An 18,884-nucleotide genomic window follows, 5' to 3' on the forward strand; every position below is an offset into this window, starting at 1 on the left:
TTCTTTTTTATTAACAAGTTGTGTTCTGTTTCATTCCTGCTTTTAAGTTGTTTATTTATTATTTATTTATTGCTGTCTAGTTATTTGCTTAAGCACAAATTGAACTGGCAGGGGACACCTCTTGAAAGTCTAACTTCCTGCCAGTGGAGAGGTGGGTGGTGACAAACCACACAGGATCCCCTTCCTCAAACTTTGCTTCTGCTCAGACTCAGCTTTACTCTTGCCAAAACAATGCCAAATAGCTTGTTCTCTGTGCAGGCAAGTGGCTCAGCAATTGTCTCATTAAGTAATTTTTGTAATTGTTTCCCCTTCAGCACATCTGAAAAGGTGCCTGACACCAATTACTAACAAGTGTGTAATTATTCTCGCACATCCCTAGAATCATTAGGAACCTTGATGCAAAGGTTTATGACATAACATTGCAAGTGCAATACATTGCATTCAAGTGGTGGACATTAGGGCAAAAAAATACTAATTTCACATATACTCTCAAGGGGTCTGAAGTGGCAGTAATGGACCAGGAATGAGACCTTTGAGTCATAGAGGGTAGATTGAGGAAGATGTTGACCCAATGTGCAGCAGCTGTGAAAAAGGCAGGTCCCACGCTAGGGATAATTAGGAAAGAGATTGAAAATAAAACTGTCAGCATCACAATGTCATTGTACAAATCTATGGTGAGGCCACACTCGGAATAGAGTTCTGGTTACATCACCTCAAAAAAATCATTGTAGAGCTGGAAAAGGTTCAGAAAAAGGCAAGCAAAATTATCAAGAGCTTGGAGTAACTCCCCAGTAAAGAAAGGGTACAGCATCTGGAGGTTTTTTTAGTTTACAACAGGGTTTCCCAAACTTGGGGCTGCAGCTGGTTTTGGACTACAATTCCCATCATCCCTGACCACTAGTGCTGCTAGCTAGGGGTGATGGGAGTTGTAGTCCAAAAACAGCTGGAGACCCAAGTTTGGGAAACCCTGGTTTAGAAAAATGGTGAGGGGTTACTGATAGAAGTGTAATAATATGATGTGTAGTGTGGATTAAGTTTTCCTCCCTCTCTCATTATATTAGAACTTGGGGCCATTCAATGAAGTTGAACACTGGATGATTCAGAACAGGCAAAGAAAGTACTTCTTTACACAGTGCATAGTTGAACTATGGAATTCTATCCTGCAAGATGTAGTGATGGCCACCAGTTTGGAAGGCTTAGCAGGCATGGCCAAACTTGGCCCTCCAGCTGTTTTGGGACTACAACTCCCATCATCCCTAGCTAACAGGACCAGTGGTCAGGGATGATGGGAATTGTAGTTCCAAAACAGCTGGAGGGCCAAGTTTGGCCATGCCTGGCTTAGAGGATCAAACAGATTAATGGCTATGTTCTACCTCCACCATTGGAGGCAGAATGCCTCCGAATGCCAGTTGCTGGGAATCACAAATAGAAAGGGTGCTGATATATACTGAGAGGGGCTTGCTGTCCCTTGCCCCTTTCCACATCTTGTATAGATATTTGCTTGTCTGCATGGCTTCTTGCTAATTTGTGCTCCACAAAGGAGTAGGATTCTTTATTTATTAAAATATGTATGTGTCATTTATTACGAAAACAGCTCAGGGTTTAGAATAAAATCCATTAAAAATACAACAGCAACCATAATATTAATCCAGCAGCATGAACAGACAGTACAAATAAACAGTTATGACAAATGGCTGACATAAGTAGCTAGCAAATGCCTTGGTAAACAGCTAAGTTTTCAGTATTTGCTGAAACAGCATTAATGGCAGCAATGGTGCTACCAACTGGAAAGAGTACAGATACATATGCAACCTATTACAGGTGTCTCTTGTGTATTGGCATAGAAAATGTACTTACTTAGCTAACACCATTAGGCAGGGGCATTTTATTTATTTTAGTTAACCATTTAAATATGCACAGTAGGCTTAGAAGCTGTTATGATAACAGCAGTTGACTTTCTCTATAGCAACCCGAAAGGGGTTATAGTGTACTGCAAATGCCTACAATATTTTTAAAAAGATAAATTCAAATGGGAGAAGCACATGTAAAGATTCAAGCTGCTGCACACAATCTGATGTTGAAGGGTCTATTTAGGTTTGTTTCATTGCCCCACCTAGTGGTTAACATGTACAATTCAACAGCCGTTCTACATAACAAAATGTCAAAACATGTCTAACAGTTTCTTACTGAATGTAAAGATAAAACCTATCATAAGTGTAGTAAGAAACCAGAATGACACAAATCTGTCTGGAATTACAGAAATTTTGAGTTGTTATTTTTCTTCCTTTTTTGATTTCAGTCTGTCATTCTGCTCATGGAGCTTTTCCATAGAAGCACATGAAAAGTAAAAAAAAAAAAAATGAAATCAGGCATTACTGTGTTCATAAGTAGGGAAAGAATTCAAGCCCAGGCTTAATGCATTATTTAATCAGGCATACTCTATAAAACTTTCCAGGGATGCTGGCCAATTGTTAGCAACTTTTGACCCTTATTTTGGCTTCATTGGATCTTGGCACTCTGGCAACAAGCAAACCAATGGGACTCTGATTTCAGAGGAGCTCAGCCACTCCTGAAAGGTGATTTAAAATATCCAGAAGTCAAATAACAAACTTCTTAACTTTAAAGTATAGTTCAAGGGGGATGTAGATAGAACCACAAAGTAAGGGGAGCATATAGCCTACAGCTGTATGTGGGTGCAGAATCCCCCTCCCCATTTACTGCATGGAAGTCAATGGTTGGAAGCTGGAGACATGGTCCCACTGCCTCTTCCATGCACTGGCTGTGAAGACTCCTTGTGATTTCTGGGTATTACTCAGCATGGGAGTGGAAACGGGAGGGACAAGAGATCAGAGCAGGTCATCATGAACAGCACCCATGCCCACAACTGCTGCACTCTCACTCTTTAGTCCAGTTCTCTGAAATTCTGGCAGGGGATGTGATTCAAATTCTGCTGAGAAGTGTCGCTGGGTCAAAATAGGTGTATCATATCTGCTGGATCTCCAAATAAAAGTCATGCAATCAATGATACCAAAGTGGCCCGACACCAGGGAAGCATTGCTATAGGGTTGGAGAGGTAGTCTGGATAATATCTGTGGGCCCCTTCCAAACCTGTGATTCTGTATCTGTGAGGTTAGAATCTACAAAAAGAAACCTGATTGCTGAACCAATCAAACCAGTTCCATAGCTGACCCAGGTAAGTGCCTCTGTTAGCATCCTAATGGGCCATGTTGTGATGGAATGATTCATTCTCTCCACCCTGTCACCTGGCTGGAAGTGACATCATCTTGAAGTTAGGACAATAGCAGAGCTGGTCCGTGTATGATTGATGCTCTATGTTGAATCCAAAGCTATGGAAACTAATGGGGAGGCACAACCTGTTTTAGTCCCAAAGGCCAAATAGAAAGGCCCAGGAGGCTGCATTTGGCCTCCAGGCCTGAGGTTCTGCATCCCTGACCTCCAGCCTCTAACTTTTTAAACAAATATATACCTCTTGCTATTCTGGGAACTGCCCCCAAAGCAAGCAAGCAAACAAAATGCAGCCACACTGGTTTTTGTGGTCGGATAGCTGTTACAAGGTTGTGTACTGTTACAATGGCAACTCCTCTCACTGCTTTGTGTTGGTAACACCGGCATAGAATGTATCCTATTTTGCACCTGTTTTCAATTAGAAATATAAATCTCTACCCTAGTGTAGCAATGTTTGACTTATCTCCAGTCAATTAGACATAGCTGAGTTTAAAGTTCCATTAGGTGTTGCCTTTTTTACATACTTGGGCCTTCTAGAGGTGTTAGGTTCAGGTCCCGATGGCCTGATAAAATGCCCAAGCAATCCCCACCCCCTTTTTAACAAATAAGAAACTGGTTTTATTGACTTTTCCTCATTTTGATATGTTAAATTTATCTATAAATCCATGGGAAATGCAACATTTGCCCGCATTTTATTTCTCTTCTGTGCAATATAAAAGGAACTAATAAGCCAGGTTGGTCTTTTTGTTGCTTTGACAACAGATTTAACTGATTTAACGAAAAACAAAAGTTAAGGGAGAAAAAAGACTTATAATGGCTTCTATTTTTGGCAATCTTGTTATTGTAATTTATGAAACCAGGAACTGAAGGTTTGCAAAGTGAGAACCCTGCAGAAGACAAATCAAACATTGCATAGATCAGCAAATTTTAAGAAACATTCAAAGGTCAAACATATAAGCAAGAAGCAAGTAAGTAAAAGAAAATGTATTGGGCTCTGGATGCTAACACACACGTGCACACCCAGCAGGAGAGTGGAAAGAAGAGAGGACCATTTATCTGGGTAGACAGTAAAAGGTGTTCCTTAACAACTGCTGCCTTCTTGTCCTCTGCCTGTGGTACGTTTGCAGGAGAGTTTGGCTCCTAGAGAGGCCAGCCAGTTTGACTCAGCAGTTTGTCAGCAGACACCTCTGCCTGATGTCATCATCAGGTTTCTGGTGACAAGGACTTAAAAGGAATCCTGTTTGGCGGGATGGACCCACCAGTGGCAGGGTCACCACCAATAGCTTGTAGTCCTCCTATATTCATCCTTGTCACTGGAGGTCCAGGTAACTGACTAGATTATCCTCAGGGTCCCTTCCAACTCTACAATTATACTAATTGTGTATTGTCCCTGTACTCTGGAACACCCCTTCCCTTTGTCATACACAAAGCATCATCCATTAGTTGCTTCAGAGATGTATATACATCTTTTTTCAGGCTTTCACTGACCCTTAAGATTTGAGCCTGTTATTTCTAGCTTTCTGTCTTTATATCTGTTTATATAATACTGTTGTGAGTTTGGGGGTTTAGCCTGCATGATACCCAAGTCCCTTGTAATTCCTGGAATCCTGGATCCAGCAAGGGTTAAAATCTAATGGATTTGTTCCACTGTTGAATGGGTCAGGCAAGTCCCTTTGTGAGAGAATGGCCATAGTTACCATCTAAGTATGTTCCTTATTATAACAAAGTGGGTTGCTGTATGCCAGAGAGCAAATGGGTGGTAGAGAGAAAGACAAATGCCAGTGTGTGAGACAGCTGAGCTAGAAGCAGGCAGAAGCTAGAGAGTGAGAGCTAGATATTAATGAGACTAGGTAAGCAAGACAGGAAAGGTAGGGTGTTAAATATAGCTATACTTTGTAGAGAAAAGCAGACATGCAGAATGACCAGTAATCTCAGGGTGGTCTATTTCTGCAAAAATGTCTTACAAACACTTTGCTCATCATTTCACAAACAGTTGCAAAAATACTGTACACAGACTGTTGTTTTGTCCACAGCTTGACCACAAGATGTAAAAGCATGGTGTGATTGTTGGTAATTCTGTATTTGCATTTCTGTACCGAGTATCCCTATTTTTGACATCTTTCTTACCTTTCCTCTTCCATTAACCTTAATTGAACCTTTAAGTGCCAATGCTTTGGACAAAATCCCCATCTATGTAGACTTCTTGTACTGTTTGTTTCTGCTTTACTGAGCCAGGATTCTAGAGTGTCACCCGTTGTGTAACTGAGAATCTAGTATGCTGTGTCTCCACTCCACAGAGGTGGTTGTCATCAATGAACCTGTTGTATTTCAGACAGTGTATCAAATTTGCCGTCCTATTCTCTCATCTTTTCACCTCTTGGCTGAAGGGGTATGCTTTTGTGTTTGTGGCGTGGCTTTTCAAGCTCATGCCTCCAGTCACACAAACACAAATGCATAGCTTTTAGTGCACATAAATATTTTCAGTATTCACGATATGGCCAATTTTATGCACACAAGTGCCAGAATATTGACTGTGGGGCAACTGGGCTATGTGGCTAATCCTACAAAGAAAAGCAATCATGAATATCAAGACAGCCAGATGGCAAATTTCTGGTTGTGGCACATTTTACCTTGAATTGCAGAATTATGCAGAGGGAGAGTGTGGAATCCTGTGTTTCCTATGAAAGGACACAAACCAGTTTTTGACAAGACAGCAGTGTCATGATTTTTGTCAGTATTCATCAATCTGTCCTTGCTTAGTCTTGTGCCAAAGAAGCAGCTAGGAATTTATTTGAAGTAGAAATAAGATATTCTCTCCCCTTTATGCTGTTTTCACTGGTGGTATATTTTTCTGATGGGAAAGTGGTTTAACATACATTTACTCCCACCTGCAACATGAAGTGGCACAGTTCAGAAAGACCTTTACTGCGTGAATGTGCTGAATGTATAAATTGAGATTTAGATGTACACCACTTTTGAAGGAATGATTTGTGCTTTTGAAATCCTTATATTATGACTGCGTTTCATTCAGCAGCTGGTGTTGTGACCTTTTTTGTCCTAGTTCTTGCTAGAATTGTCACAACATTATTTTTAAAAGGAACTCATGGAACTTACTTTATTTGCTTCATGGAATCTATAGCACTGCATAACTTTAGCGTTGCGATGGTTCCATGGTGTTGTCTGAAATAAAGGACAGCCCGTTTAATGTTATAAAATAACTTCTACGGAGAAACTTCTCCCACCCGTGGTAAAACAGATTAGAACCTCACATTGACATTGCCACTTAGGGTGTGTGGACAGGGCAGCACTGAGTAAACAGTGCCTTTGCTGTTTCTGCAGCTGTTCTCCTTTCCTATTGATGGAATCCTTATCATTCTAGGACTCCTATCCTAACCTTCTCTTGGTGCTTGGATAAAAAATCAGCCAACTCAAATGCTTTGAAATAAGTTGTGAAACAACCTGGGAACCCACACAGCTGCTGAAGTACCAGCAATTATGTGTAGTAGTAGTAGTAGTAATAATAATAATAATAATAATGACAATAATAATAATTTATTATCCACTTATTTCACAATGAAATCATCTCCTGGAGTGCTCTTTGCCAATCCTCTGCATGCCAGTTTATACAGAGAGGATCCCACCAAATGAACCAAGCAGCAGCAGAAGCAGATTACATTAGCATGCATGGCTAGGGGTTAAACTGTCACTTTTATATTGAAAAGCTCCAAAGTTACTTCATGATGATTAAGCAACATGCCACAAACATAGTGAGCATGTATTTGAATCCACAAGGCATCGGACTAGACCTTGAGCCAAACAGAAGAGGCGTGTGAGAAAAATTAAACTGTGTGATTTTAATCCAAAACATTACTCTTGGTTATATAGTCTTATAAAGGGTGTGGCTATGGGAATAGTGTGCCTTCACCACTGCTCCTAATGCCCGGCATTAAAGGTGAGAACCGCCACATTCTGGATCCAAGGACAATTCCATCTGAGTCAACGTGGACTACGATGAAACTCTTTAAAGACTTTGCGATGCCCATGAAGTTTGGGATTTTGCCGTAAGAGACTAAATGCAGCTCCCATTCCGGGCCTTGGCCATGGAGGATGCTGCCTCTCCCTATCAGCCTTTCTGATTGCAGGTGGCAGAAATTCAACAGGGGAGGCTTTTTCCAAAACAAAAGAGGGCAGCAGCAGGTGGCTTCGCCTGTTGAACGCCTGCCTTGCAGAAACAGTTGTCGGAAGCCGAGGGAACCCTCCTCGCAGCAGTGAAGGGAAGGCACTCGACGGGCCTTCTCAGCTGCGGCTTCCCTTCAGCTTCAAGGCCCAGAGAGCCACCTCGCCGCCGCCCCAATGAAGGCCAGGCCTCGCCTCTTTATTGCGGCTCCCTCCGTTGCCTAGCAACCAGCGGCAGGCCTGCTCGCCCGCCCGCGCCGGTCCGGCGCTCCAGTAGCCGAGGCCGGCGGGGCAGAAATGCGGCCGTTGGGGTCTCGCGCGCCGGCTGCCGCGGAGGGCCATGAGGGGCCTCAGCCTCCTCCCGTCCTACAGAGGCGAGGGGGCCGAATCTTCGGCCGCCGTTGAGCCTCCTTCGTCTTTTCCCCGAGCGAGCGCGGTGGTGCTGGAAGGGCCGCTATGAGCAGGAGCCAGCAGCGCATCCACTTGGAACAGCAGGGTGCGTGAGTGCTGCGGGGGGGGGGTGTTGTGGGGGGGGCAGAGGGGAACTGCTGCAAGTCCCCCCCACCTCTTCCCCTAAAAGGAAAGGACGCTGCAGAAGACGCTGGTGGGCCATTCTCCCTGCTTGGCGTGCGTGCAGCATGGCGACCCAATTGGTCTACCTTACGAGGTTGTTGTGAGGGATTAAGGTGAAGCTCCCCGGGCGCTCTCTTAACAGGGCGATATGTCCCATTGAGCTAAATGGGGTTTATTCACAAAGAAGAGAGCACAGGATTCTAGCCTAAAGCATTTTGCAAATGCTGGGTATTGGAGGCATGTTGGGGCTCAACTCTGCCTGAAACGACTCCCCTATCACGTGGGGACTGATAGGGAAGGGCACTCTGCACGTGCTTGAAACACTTCTCACCCTGCGGTGGGGGTTTGCATATCATTCCGAGGTATATTGTGTTAAAAAACAGGGTTGCAGGAATGGCACCTGACACAAACAAAGGCGTGGGGCTTCCACTCCGAAAGTAAAAGATACCTAACAGTCCTGAGGACTCGAGGAAACAAAAGTGAGCAGTGGTAAAATAGAGCAGTGGGAATAAGAATTGGCCTGCTGGGAAGGGAGTTTGTTTCCAGTGGGGAGTCATAAGGGTAATTTCCCCAAAATTGTATGGTGGCCCAGATTAACATGGGTATGGTTTTGTGCGGTGTGTTTGTTCTGAGGTAGTGGAGAGGGAGTGTGTGGGCTTGAGAAACTTGTAGGTTTGAGAGATGATATGGGGATAATTTATTTGATTTAGATTTGCTAGAGTAAGTCAACTGCTAGGCTGGAAAGAGCAGAGGGCTGTAAATTTTATTTATCATAGTTCATGTAAAAAGAGACCATCAGAAATGTAATATAAATGTTTTTCTAACAAACTTTGAAATCTATGCCTTTTGATGTATTGTACATAGGGTTCATTTTTTATAAATTTCCCAGAAATTTCAGCGAGTACAAAATACAGTGTGACCAGTTAATTGGGGCCAACTTTATGCATCCTTTCTCACCTGTGCTTACATAGCTGCATTAGATTTCTTTCCAAGCACAATTCAAAGTGTAGATTGTTACCTTTCTGTGGGGAATCTTTGGTCTACAGGCTTAATTAGGTATACTAGGCCTCTCCATACCCACCTACACCTAACATCTTATATGATGACACCAGGTGCAGAGCAGGTGTATGTGCACCTGAGCCAAAAAGAAGTTTGCAGGCACTGCTGATCATCCACACTTGCAAAGCCCAGTGCAGCTGATTGGTTGTTGATGCTTTGTGGGCTGTGTCAAAAATGGGGCACCTGACATCACTGTGGTGTCAGGTGATTGATAGGTGGGTGAACTCATCTCCTGGCTAGATCCACTTCCTCAACCTTGCTATAAAGCCTTAAGTTGTGTGCGGCTGGTGATAAATGGTTATAGAGCTGTCCCAGTTGTACCTCTGATATGTAATATTCTCTCTCAAGAAGTGTAACAGGTTCCAATTTTGATGTCTTTTTGGCATCTGAAATTGCAGCAAATTTTTTAGTTTTAGTGTTTTCTGCTTGATCTTTGAGGTTTTTGCTGCAGCTTCTATGATTTATTGTATTGTTTGTATGCCAGCCTGAGAACCCTGTTATTGAAAGATGGTTTATAAAGTGACAAAATAAGCTATAAAAATTCCTTAAGTGTTTTGTTAATAGATATTATATCCCAATCACACTCATTTAAATCGGTGTTCCGACCAAATTTTGGGTTGAATAATATGTTGTAGTGCATCATTAAAATGGGGGAGTGTGCTGTCTAAAGCAAAATTTACCATTACTGGTAAAATATTTACTGTTTTTAATGCAAGTATATTTAACTGTAATGTTACTTTAACTTTTGGTATGAAAATAGAGTAACTGAATCTGAATGGACTTTGCATATTACAGGTTCACAAGCTCCTAATGGTAAGCTGCCAGAAATCTCGTGCATCCCTGAATGGTAAGTATTTATTTAACTTTGCCCAGTGGTCTAAAATTAGTGTTCTAAAATATGAAACTGTTTTTAAAATATGAAAGCCCAACCCAACTTGATTTCAAGAGGTTGGTTTTTGGCTAAGTGCTTAGGGCTTATATACCTTAACTTAGCATCGTTCCATAACTCCTAATTCCTCATTCCCATTAATGGAGATGAGTGGTTAAGTCTGTAATCTTCTGGGAGTAAGCCCCACTGAACTAAGTGAGACCTGCTCCAAAGTAGACATGTAGAAGATTGCATTGTTAATCTCTTTGTAACTGAGAGGCTGCTGTTGCTTACTGCGTCTGCCACCTGAACAGCAGACTTGTATGTAGTCATGATGCTGAAATTGCCTGATGCTGGTTCACAGGAATACTTTCGATTCTATCGTTTAGAGCCAAATATTCCCTTGTTCTATTCAACTTCTTGTTCTATTCAACTTCTTTATTCCCAGTTCTTGAGACCCTTGGGGGTTTATTGATATTTTTAAATGTCTACAAGTACTGCGCTTTCTTTGCCAAAGATTTGGAGTTATTTTCTATTTTAGGGGATAGGGTCTTGTAAGTTTAGATTGCAACAGAAGAATTTACAATAAGGACAGCTTAGCATCGTATTTTGATGATTCATAAGAGCTGTAGCAATTATCAAAACAGGCACTTTTTAAAAGTAAAGGGACATTTGCCTCTAGTATGCATAGGATCCTTTTCTTTATGACTATGCATTTTGAACTTTCTTTGGCAATCTATCTGGTTTTCTCACTGAGAATATCAATGCAAACTTTCCTGAAACAGTTTGTCCATCCCTGTTGCTAGCCCTGTAAAATGCATGCTGTTGATTTGGAGTATGCCTAAAGATGCACTAGAGATCATACTGGGTAATAGTGAGGCTGTACATGTCTGAACAATGGCTTGTGCTCGGTGTGCACCCTAGAACATTTCTCTTTTCTCTGTAGCACTCCAATATTCCATGGCTGAAATTGAGTAGTTTCTCACAAATAGATAAGGAAAGAGGTAGCTAAATGTTACAATATTTGATTGAAAACAGTTTGAGGCACAATTCTGAAGAAACAGTAAGTTGGCCATGGAGAGACGTCCTTCTGAGGAGTAATCATGTAGGGCAGTCTTCCCCAACCCACTTACTACTTGAGAAATACCGGTACCAGACAACATGTGAAAAGCATTTATTATTTTTGCTTTTGTATCCCCTCTGGTGTTCACTATTATGTTTGAAACAGCAGACCTGTCATTTCTCAGCCACCAAAGGAACAAAAATTGCCAATCCTAAAATCTGACCAAAGATTCCTAGATAAAAAAGTCTCCGGAAAATCATTTGGGGGTCACCTTTTCGAGAATAGTTGGAAACATGCAGTGATAAAGACAAAAAGGATAAAACAAGGTAAGATGTTTAAGGTTGTCATTTGATAGTTATCCTAGGCTACATTTCATAAAAAGGAAACTTACCAAGATTTTTTAGTGTTGGAATTGCCATAAAGATCAACCTAATCCCTATTTCTGGGTTCCAAATTGTCATTAGTTTGTGGACTGGAATCCACTGACTACTGGCAAATTTAGGTTGAGCAATTATAGTGGATTTCGTAGTTGTGTACAACAAACAAATTCCTTTGCAATAAGAAAAGTGATGGGAAATACACTGAAAGGGGGTAGCAATTGCTTGATTTAAATACATACAACATCCCCACAAACAAATCAAAATCAAAAGTTGTTAACAAACTGGTTGTCTGGGAAGGTACCTATGTAGTTTTTCCTTGCACTTTTTGTTGTTGAGAGTTTTCTTCCACTCCTTAAAATCAATAGTTTGCCCATTGAGTTCAAAAGAACAAGAATTGTCCTTTAAACTGCTGTACTGCACACCCTCTCCAGATATTGCTGTTCTTCTCAGCCACTTTTGATACCGTTAACGATAGTATTCTTCTGGATGGGCACCCTGGTTTGGAAGATGGAAGTGATGTTCTGATTGGTTCACTTCTGCCTCTCAAGCTGTTCCCAGAATGTGATAGTTGGGAACTACTGCTTGATCCCATATAATTTCTTCTTTGCTGTTTCATAGTGTTTTGTCTTGCTCCATACTTTTTTCATAACTAAATCACACTTTTGGATAAAGGCCACCAGTGTACTGATGACACCCAGCACTTTCTGTGTGTCTCTTGTTTTATCAGTTTCAGGTGAGGGAGTAGAAGTGCTGAGGAGGTGCCTGGAATCTATAATGGGCTGAATGTGGGTTAATAAGCAAACTCAATCCCATCAAGACAGAGGTTCTGTGAGTAGGTGTTTTGTCTGTTCAGGGAGATAGTGTTCAGCTTGTTCTGGATGGGGGTTACATTCACCCTAGAGGTAGCTAACGTGGTACAGAAAATGTAGTTGAACCACAGCTCCTATCATCACTGACCTGCTGACTTGGACTGATGGAAACTGTAGCATAACAACATGTGGAGGCCACCTCATTAGCTTCTGAGTACACATTTTGGGGGTACTCCTAGATCAAACATTCTACTTGGAGGCCTTGGAAGCTCTGTGGCAAGAAGTGCCTGTCCGCAGCGTAGGCTGGTGCACCAGCTGCGGCTTCTAGACAGAAATAACCTGGCCATAGTTATTCATTCCAGGTAACATCTAGGATTGAATAATACAATGTTTTGTGCATGGAGCTGCCTTTTAAAACGGTTAAGAAACTGCAAATGGCTCACAGTACGGTGGTTAGGCTGCTAACTGTAACTGATCATTTTAGAAGTATTACGCCAATACCTGAAGAACTTCACTAGTCCATTTTCCACATGCAATTCAAAGTACTTCTGAAGTCCTTATGTGACTTGGTACCTGAAGGAACACCACCTTCCATATCAACCTGCCTATGTAGTGAGAGTCTTCAGAAGCTCTCTTCTGGAGCTCTCTCCATTTGAGGTAAGGTGTGTGGTGACCAGAGTGAAGGCCTCTTCTGGTTGTGGTACCCCATTCTTTCCCAAGGGAAGCTTACCTGATACCAGCATTACTATCTTTTCAGTGCAAGCAAAGACTTTTTAATATATTGCTGTTTTTAATATGTTGTGTATTAGCATATTTTTGTAAATGGCACAAAAGGATTGCTAAAGGGAGATATATAAACATTTGTTTGTAAATAAAATAAATGTTAAGGTAGTCAACGACAGTTTTTGTTCTAAAACAGTAGGTTTTTTGGGGGGGGGGTTAGCGATGGCATTATTCCAGGTTTGACTGCCATTCAGGGGTTCTTAGGATTGCTGCAACTTGATCCTCTTACCTGGGAGTAAGCCCCATTGAACTTGGTGGAACTTATTTCAAAGTAGGCATGCATAAAATAGTGCTGTTATCTGCAATCGCCCTGCGATGCATTGTGTTCCAGGTAGTGGCTCAGCGTAAGGAACAGAATGTGCATGTTTTAGATACTGGAGTAAGTTTCAGCTGTGGATTTGAATGATGAATAGATGTTATGTAGTTAGTTTAGTGTAAGTGTGTGCACACAGTATATTTAGAAGGCATTTCCGCTCTTGACGATTCCTGACTCTATAGGTGGCTGAGAACATAAGCTTACTATAAGGGAACTGCTCCTTCTGACTTGGTAACCCCACAAGGACCAGACCAGTTTCTTGTGCCCAGACATGTCTCTTCAGAAGTCTCCCATTGACCTCAGTGGAGCAAACTTCTAAGCAAGTGTAAGACTGTAGCTCTAGCTAGTTTTGGCCTGATGTTCCATGTACGCTGCTTTGAATTATTTCTCTTAAGCAGAATATACATCTGCATATGGCTTGAGAGACTCTGATGAAAATGCTGCAATGCCAATTCTTGCTCAGGCAATACCAAACTCCTCTCCCGTTGCACAGAAGACACAAGGTGCTGCTCATTTATTTCCAGACAGGTATACCTTTATAAACTCTATTATTGTATGAAGTGCATAGATGTTTCACATACTCAAAGTGCACTGCACAGGTATAATTCAGAGGCAGACTTCAAGCTGAGGAATTTCTAATAAGCACATCTCATAAAATTTCATGTACAAATTTATTTTAAAAATAGCAATAGAAGATGGAATTTTAGCTCCATTTCTGCATTTAAAGTCAAATGGATTGAAGATGTACACTTCTAAAATATGAACAGGCCATGATATAGTGACTTGTATAAATCATCATTATATAGTGGAAATTCTATTACTTCCAAATGTTGTATGAGCCCCAATTCAGACATTGGCAAGTAGGCATATAGCCAGTCAGATGGTTAAAGCTGTTGCTTGTGATCATCAGTGATCACCTGTTCAGAGGAAAGGGGAAGATTATTATTGGGTACTTCATACTCAGACTGGCTTTGTTTTTTGTTTAGAGCAAAGGGAATCACTTGCCATTCAGTCACCATCTTGCCTCAAGCTTAGTAGTTTCACATTGGCTTGTTTCAAACAAGCTATGTTTTGTCAGTTGCAACAAGGAAACAAGCTGTAGGTAAGCAAAAATGGAAATGAAATGTTCCACATTCTACCTCATAGCTGTTAGGAAGAGGAGACCAGTTTGTTCTGACCACACTAAACTGTGGTATAGGGTGATGTCTGAATATGGCAAGTGGGAAACAGCAAAAACCTCAGTATTTTTAAGTGATCAAGTACTCATCTGTGCCATAGGCTTACTGCTTTATGGTTTGGTTTGGTTTGGTTTGGTTTGGGTTTTATAGACAAAGCTTATGCCTGTACAGGGTAGTGTTATTTCCTACACATAAAGTCTCAACTTCGTTAATGGTAGTTTACAATGTTTCATTGTTTAATGTGGTATGTAACTGAGAGGCTTCTCACTAACTCTACAATTGAATCAACTGGAGAAATGACAGTAACCACAAGTTTCCTAAAGTGAACAGAGGATAGGTTTTTGCTCTTCTCCCCTTCATGTTTCTTTTAGTGTAAGTTGCCCCAGAGCCAGTAGTAGAAAGCCAAACAGCAAGCATGTATTTAATAAACACACGCTTAATTTGGCCCCGGAAGTTCTATAACTATGTGTCTTACCACTCAGCTATACATGTATCATTAAAAAACAATTTTTAGTAGAAACGGGAGTGGATGAATGTACTCTTCATGTTTTTCTCATAGCTTGTTGCATACTGCAGCTGGGGTTGAGGCAGGATCGTTTAAGGCAATTCCCAGAAGTGCAGACAAGTTAGTCTGTTGTAGCAAAAACTACAGGGCCACAAGGCACTTTAAATCAATATATGTATGGCATAAGGTTTCACGGACTAGTCAGCGTAGTGTTATGAGTTAGAGGTCAGAGAGAAATATATGACAAAGAGCCCTGTTTTATTTCTACCCAATTATGTATATCCCTGTATCTGTTGACCAATCCCATTAATTGGGATATGCTAAAAAATTATAACACAACGTCTAACCATTTAATATTATATAGTTAGATACCTTCTTCTTTTGATTTTAGCTGTTACAGTAATGATGACCCCGGTTTGCCACCTTTTGTGCTTCCATGTACTTCATCACAATACTTTATTGAAAGCTGCTACAAAAGCAGGCAAGTTAATTTTACTCTTTATAGTTTGGATTCAGAATTATGTTCCTGAAGGGTGAATGTTGGCATGTCCGACTGGGCTTTAGTCAGCCTCAGAGCTCCTTCCCCTAGGGTCAAAAGAGGGGCAGGGCCTCCGAGAGGCAGATCTGCTGTCCACTCCCCACTGCAGCAGACCCTACTGATGTCAGAGCTCTACTGGTAGGCCTCAAAAGGAGTATTATTAAAAGTAGATGCAGTGAAGGAGACATACCCAGACCTGCAACATGGACCCTACACTAGGGAGAAAACTATGATAGCAAACCTGTAAAGGGTGGAGGAGGGCTGCTTCATCCTTACTTTCTCCCTGCCAGTGACAGCCCAGCAGGGCACTGGGTGAAATTGCCACCTTTGATTTCCTCTCCTATGTCTTTAAGATTGTGCCTTAAAATGACTTGACACTGGTAAAGAACGTGGTGTGCTGGTGATATGCTGTTTGTGAACCTTGGGCCATAAAAACTACCCTCACAGCACTATGTGAAAAATAAGTGATGCCAGGATAGTTTTACTGTAAAACCTATTGCTGTCTGAGATACTTTTTTTTTTCTCCTGCAGGGGAGATACAGCCATGGGGGATGCTTATAAAAGAGGGTCGTTTACTTGGAAACCAGGCCCTCTGAAGACATCCGGTATGCATGGTGGAGCTGGAGAATTAGGTGCTGTAAGGTAAGGCAGTATGAGTGGACCAGGTCTTTCATGAAAAACAATGTTGGGAGTTACTTTAATTTATATATTTAATTCTGTCTCTTCACCAGACTGTTTTCTAAATGTTTATTCCTGAAACAACATAATAGCTAAAGAGGGAAACATGACTTGATCAAATTCATGAAAATAAAGGGAATATTTATTTTAACCACCTTTAACTGTCCCGAAATGGTGTGTTTGGCAGACTAGTCCACCTGCTTGCCTTCAGCAAGGTCACTGCATGATGTGCCCTTCACCATGTCTTGGGACCTTACTGGGGGACACAGGAAGTGGAGAGGCAAGGATCAAAACTCACTTAGACCTGGGGCAGTTCCAGAGTGTTGCTATATTGTGGGTGGGATTGAACTGGGCACCGGATAGTTAAGCAGCTTCCACATTTTAGCCTGGCCCATCCCCTTGATAGTCTCTGGACTCAGCCAAGGGGTTATCTTTTGTTGTGATGCTGGGAAACATCACCCCCTTGCCAAAGGGTCATGTGTACAGTGGTACCTCGGGTTACATACGCTTCAGGTTGCAGACTCCGCTAACCCAGAAATAGTACCTCGGATTAAGAACTTTGCTTCAGGAGGAGAACAGAAATCGTGCTCCAGCGGCGTGACAGCAGCAGAAGGCCCAATTAGCTAAAGTGGTGCTTCAGGTTAAGAACAGTTTCAGGTTAAGAACGGACCTCCGGAACAAATTAAGTACTTAAACCGAGGTACCACTGTACACCCACAAAGGGGCAGGGGAAGGTAAAAAAAAAGCAGAGATTTAGAATCAGCAGAGCTGGTGTCATCTCGCTTCCTGAAGCTAGGCAGAACCACAATGAGGAAGGAGAGCTCTCCCATGTAGTAAAGGCTTGTGTAAAGGTGCAGTATTGGCCCACTTGAGCTGGTGGAAAGAGTTACTGAGTCAATACTTTTCTCTGCTGGAGGAAAATGTTATGACTATTAAAACAGTACGATTCAGAAGCAGTTCCTATGCAAATTTTATTTCCCAGCAATGCTTGCTGTCCTATAGCCGCTCAGTTCAACTCTATTAACCTTATTTTTTAGTATTCATTTATAGGTCTGCCCTGTTAATATTTACCTAAATCCCCATGCATATTAGTCCTTTCAGTACAAAGGTTCTGATACTTGTTGAGTACTACTAGGAATCTGGATGGAGATTCCTAAAGAAATACATTTTGATGTAATACTTATATGGCATTGATCAGCATGTTTTTTCATCTCAGCACACCGCTGGGAAATTACACCACTGCAAGTCACCTTGATTGCCATAGTCCATAAATATAACATTCTATTAATAGTATGTTCTTGTGCAAATGTTTGTAGGTTGAAGAAGTATAATCGGTGTTCCAGCCTAATTTCATTTCCAGAAGGATCCAAATTCAAGCCTGGTAATGTATAGTACCTAATATATTTAATTTCCTACCATCTGTCTTCACCAAGATGCATTTCCTAGGCAAACTCATTTTCTCACTGCTTTACTATGTGAACTTTCTTGCATTTTGAATATTGTTGCTGTTATAAACATGTTTATTGAAGGCTTTGTTTTCGTATGTACCTAAGGGACAGCATTTCTAGTCGTGTTTGTAAAATGTTTCAAAGGCTTAATTCAGCTAATTAACAAAAGGCAATTACTGATACAAGCTACTAGTTATTCTAGATTTATTCTAGAGTTGTTTTGGAATGAAAATAAATTGGGTCATATTGCATTTTTATGGTCACAAATGTAATTTTTCTACTTTAATGCATAACTTGCTCAAAAGATTGCTTAGGCAAATAATAAACTAAATGGATAACATAAAATGCTAATATAGCAAGAGAAATGGGAATCTGTTTAGGTTTTTTTTTAAAATCCTAGGTATCTGTACTTCAAATTGATTTTTTTATGAACCTATATAAAATCATAGGCCTCTCTAAAAAGCATGGTCAGGCTAATGCATAATGGGCCAGGTTTATGAACACTATGTACCCCTTTTTACTACCTTTGATGATCTCTCAGATAACCATTACAACTTGTTTCTATTTTAAGGAATAGGGTGATTTTATTCCCTTTCACTGGTTTTTGATGTATATTGTATAATTGTGTTTTAAGTACTTTCATGAGAGGGGCACATTATACTTTGTACACACTACTACTCAAGGGGAGTTTCATTTTTTCTTCTAGGTTACCGTTTCATAGACCCTGTCACTGGAGCTCCTCCTCAGTTCCTCCAGCGGCTTTCTCAACTGGCTGCATTGGAATGTGAAACCATACATCAAGAGAGAACAAGAAGACTCAGGAAGGCCAAGAGACAGATGATGTAAATAACGTACCAGGAAAGGAACAGGCTCCTTTGAAATCATGTAAAGTTACTATTTTCTTGTTCACGTCTATCAAATTCTTTCACAAATACTATGTTGATCAACAAACCTCACAATTAAGGGAAAAGGGGAAATATGTGATTAATAAAGCTTTTTTATGTTTGTAGTTATATTGCCATTGTAAAGTTTTTGAACTGCATCTAATGCTGTAGATGCAGTAGCAGGTCAGCCACCCCTTCCCCGGAATAGTGATAGAAAAGTCAGAGTTGGAAGGGAACCCTGAGGATCATCTTGTCCAATCTTCTCTAATGCAGGAATCTCAGCTAAAGCTTGTCAATGACAAACACCCAACCTCTGTCTAAAAACCCCCAACGAAGCAAGAGTCCTTTTGTTATTGAAAGAAAATGCTGTCTGACTTATC

General features: G+C 41.2%; 2 protein-coding genes across 7 annotated transcripts; one reads left to right on the forward strand and one right to left on the reverse strand.

The window, feature by feature from the left end:
- Positions 1-1,504: 1,504 nt before the first annotated feature.
- On the reverse strand, positions 1,505-8,473 carry LOC308593086 (uncharacterized protein; the record flags this gene model as incomplete). Of its 5 annotated transcripts, none has more annotated exons than XR_014010688.1 (4): positions 1,505-2,320; positions 5,877-5,924; positions 6,361-6,426; positions 8,082-8,473. XR_014010688.1 is itself a non-coding variant. In XM_081205316.1 (4 exons), 4 exons carry the CDS (start codon positions 7,762-7,764, stop codon positions 2,273-2,275), a joined length of 309 nt encoding a protein of 102 aa, XP_081061442.1. In that variant the 3' UTR covers positions 1,506-2,272. The 5 variants fall into 5 exon arrangements, 1 of the variants encoding a protein (XP_081061442.1); XR_014010689.1 differs by lacking the exon at positions 8,082-8,473 and adding an exon at positions 6,516-6,813; XR_014010690.1 differs by lacking the exon at positions 8,082-8,473 and adding an exon at positions 7,172-7,546 and having other exon boundaries at positions 1,506-2,320.
- On the forward strand, positions 7,708-18,629 carry LOC308592999 (uncharacterized protein C8orf89). 2 transcript variants are annotated; one of them, XM_081205157.1, is made up of 8 exons: positions 7,708-7,918; positions 9,850-9,901; positions 11,151-11,311; positions 13,669-13,801; positions 15,348-15,437; positions 16,026-16,136; positions 17,489-17,553; positions 18,327-18,629. In XM_081205157.1, exons 1-8 carry the CDS (start codon positions 7,879-7,881, stop codon positions 18,464-18,466), a joined length of 792 nt encoding a protein of 263 aa, XP_081061283.1. In that variant the 5' UTR covers positions 7,708-7,878; the 3' UTR covers positions 18,467-18,629. The 2 variants fall into 2 exon arrangements, with proteins under 2 accessions (XP_081061283.1, XP_081061284.1); XM_081205158.1 differs by having other exon boundaries at positions 7,712-7,918; positions 13,672-13,801.
- The last annotated feature ends 255 nt before the right edge of the window (positions 18,630-18,884 follow it).

The sequence above is a fragment of the Podarcis bocagei genome (genome assembly GCF_964188305.1).
Source record: "Podarcis bocagei genome assembly, chromosome: 8".
NCBI classification, from domain to species: Eukaryota; Metazoa; Chordata; class Lepidosauria; order Squamata; family Lacertidae; genus Podarcis; species Podarcis bocagei.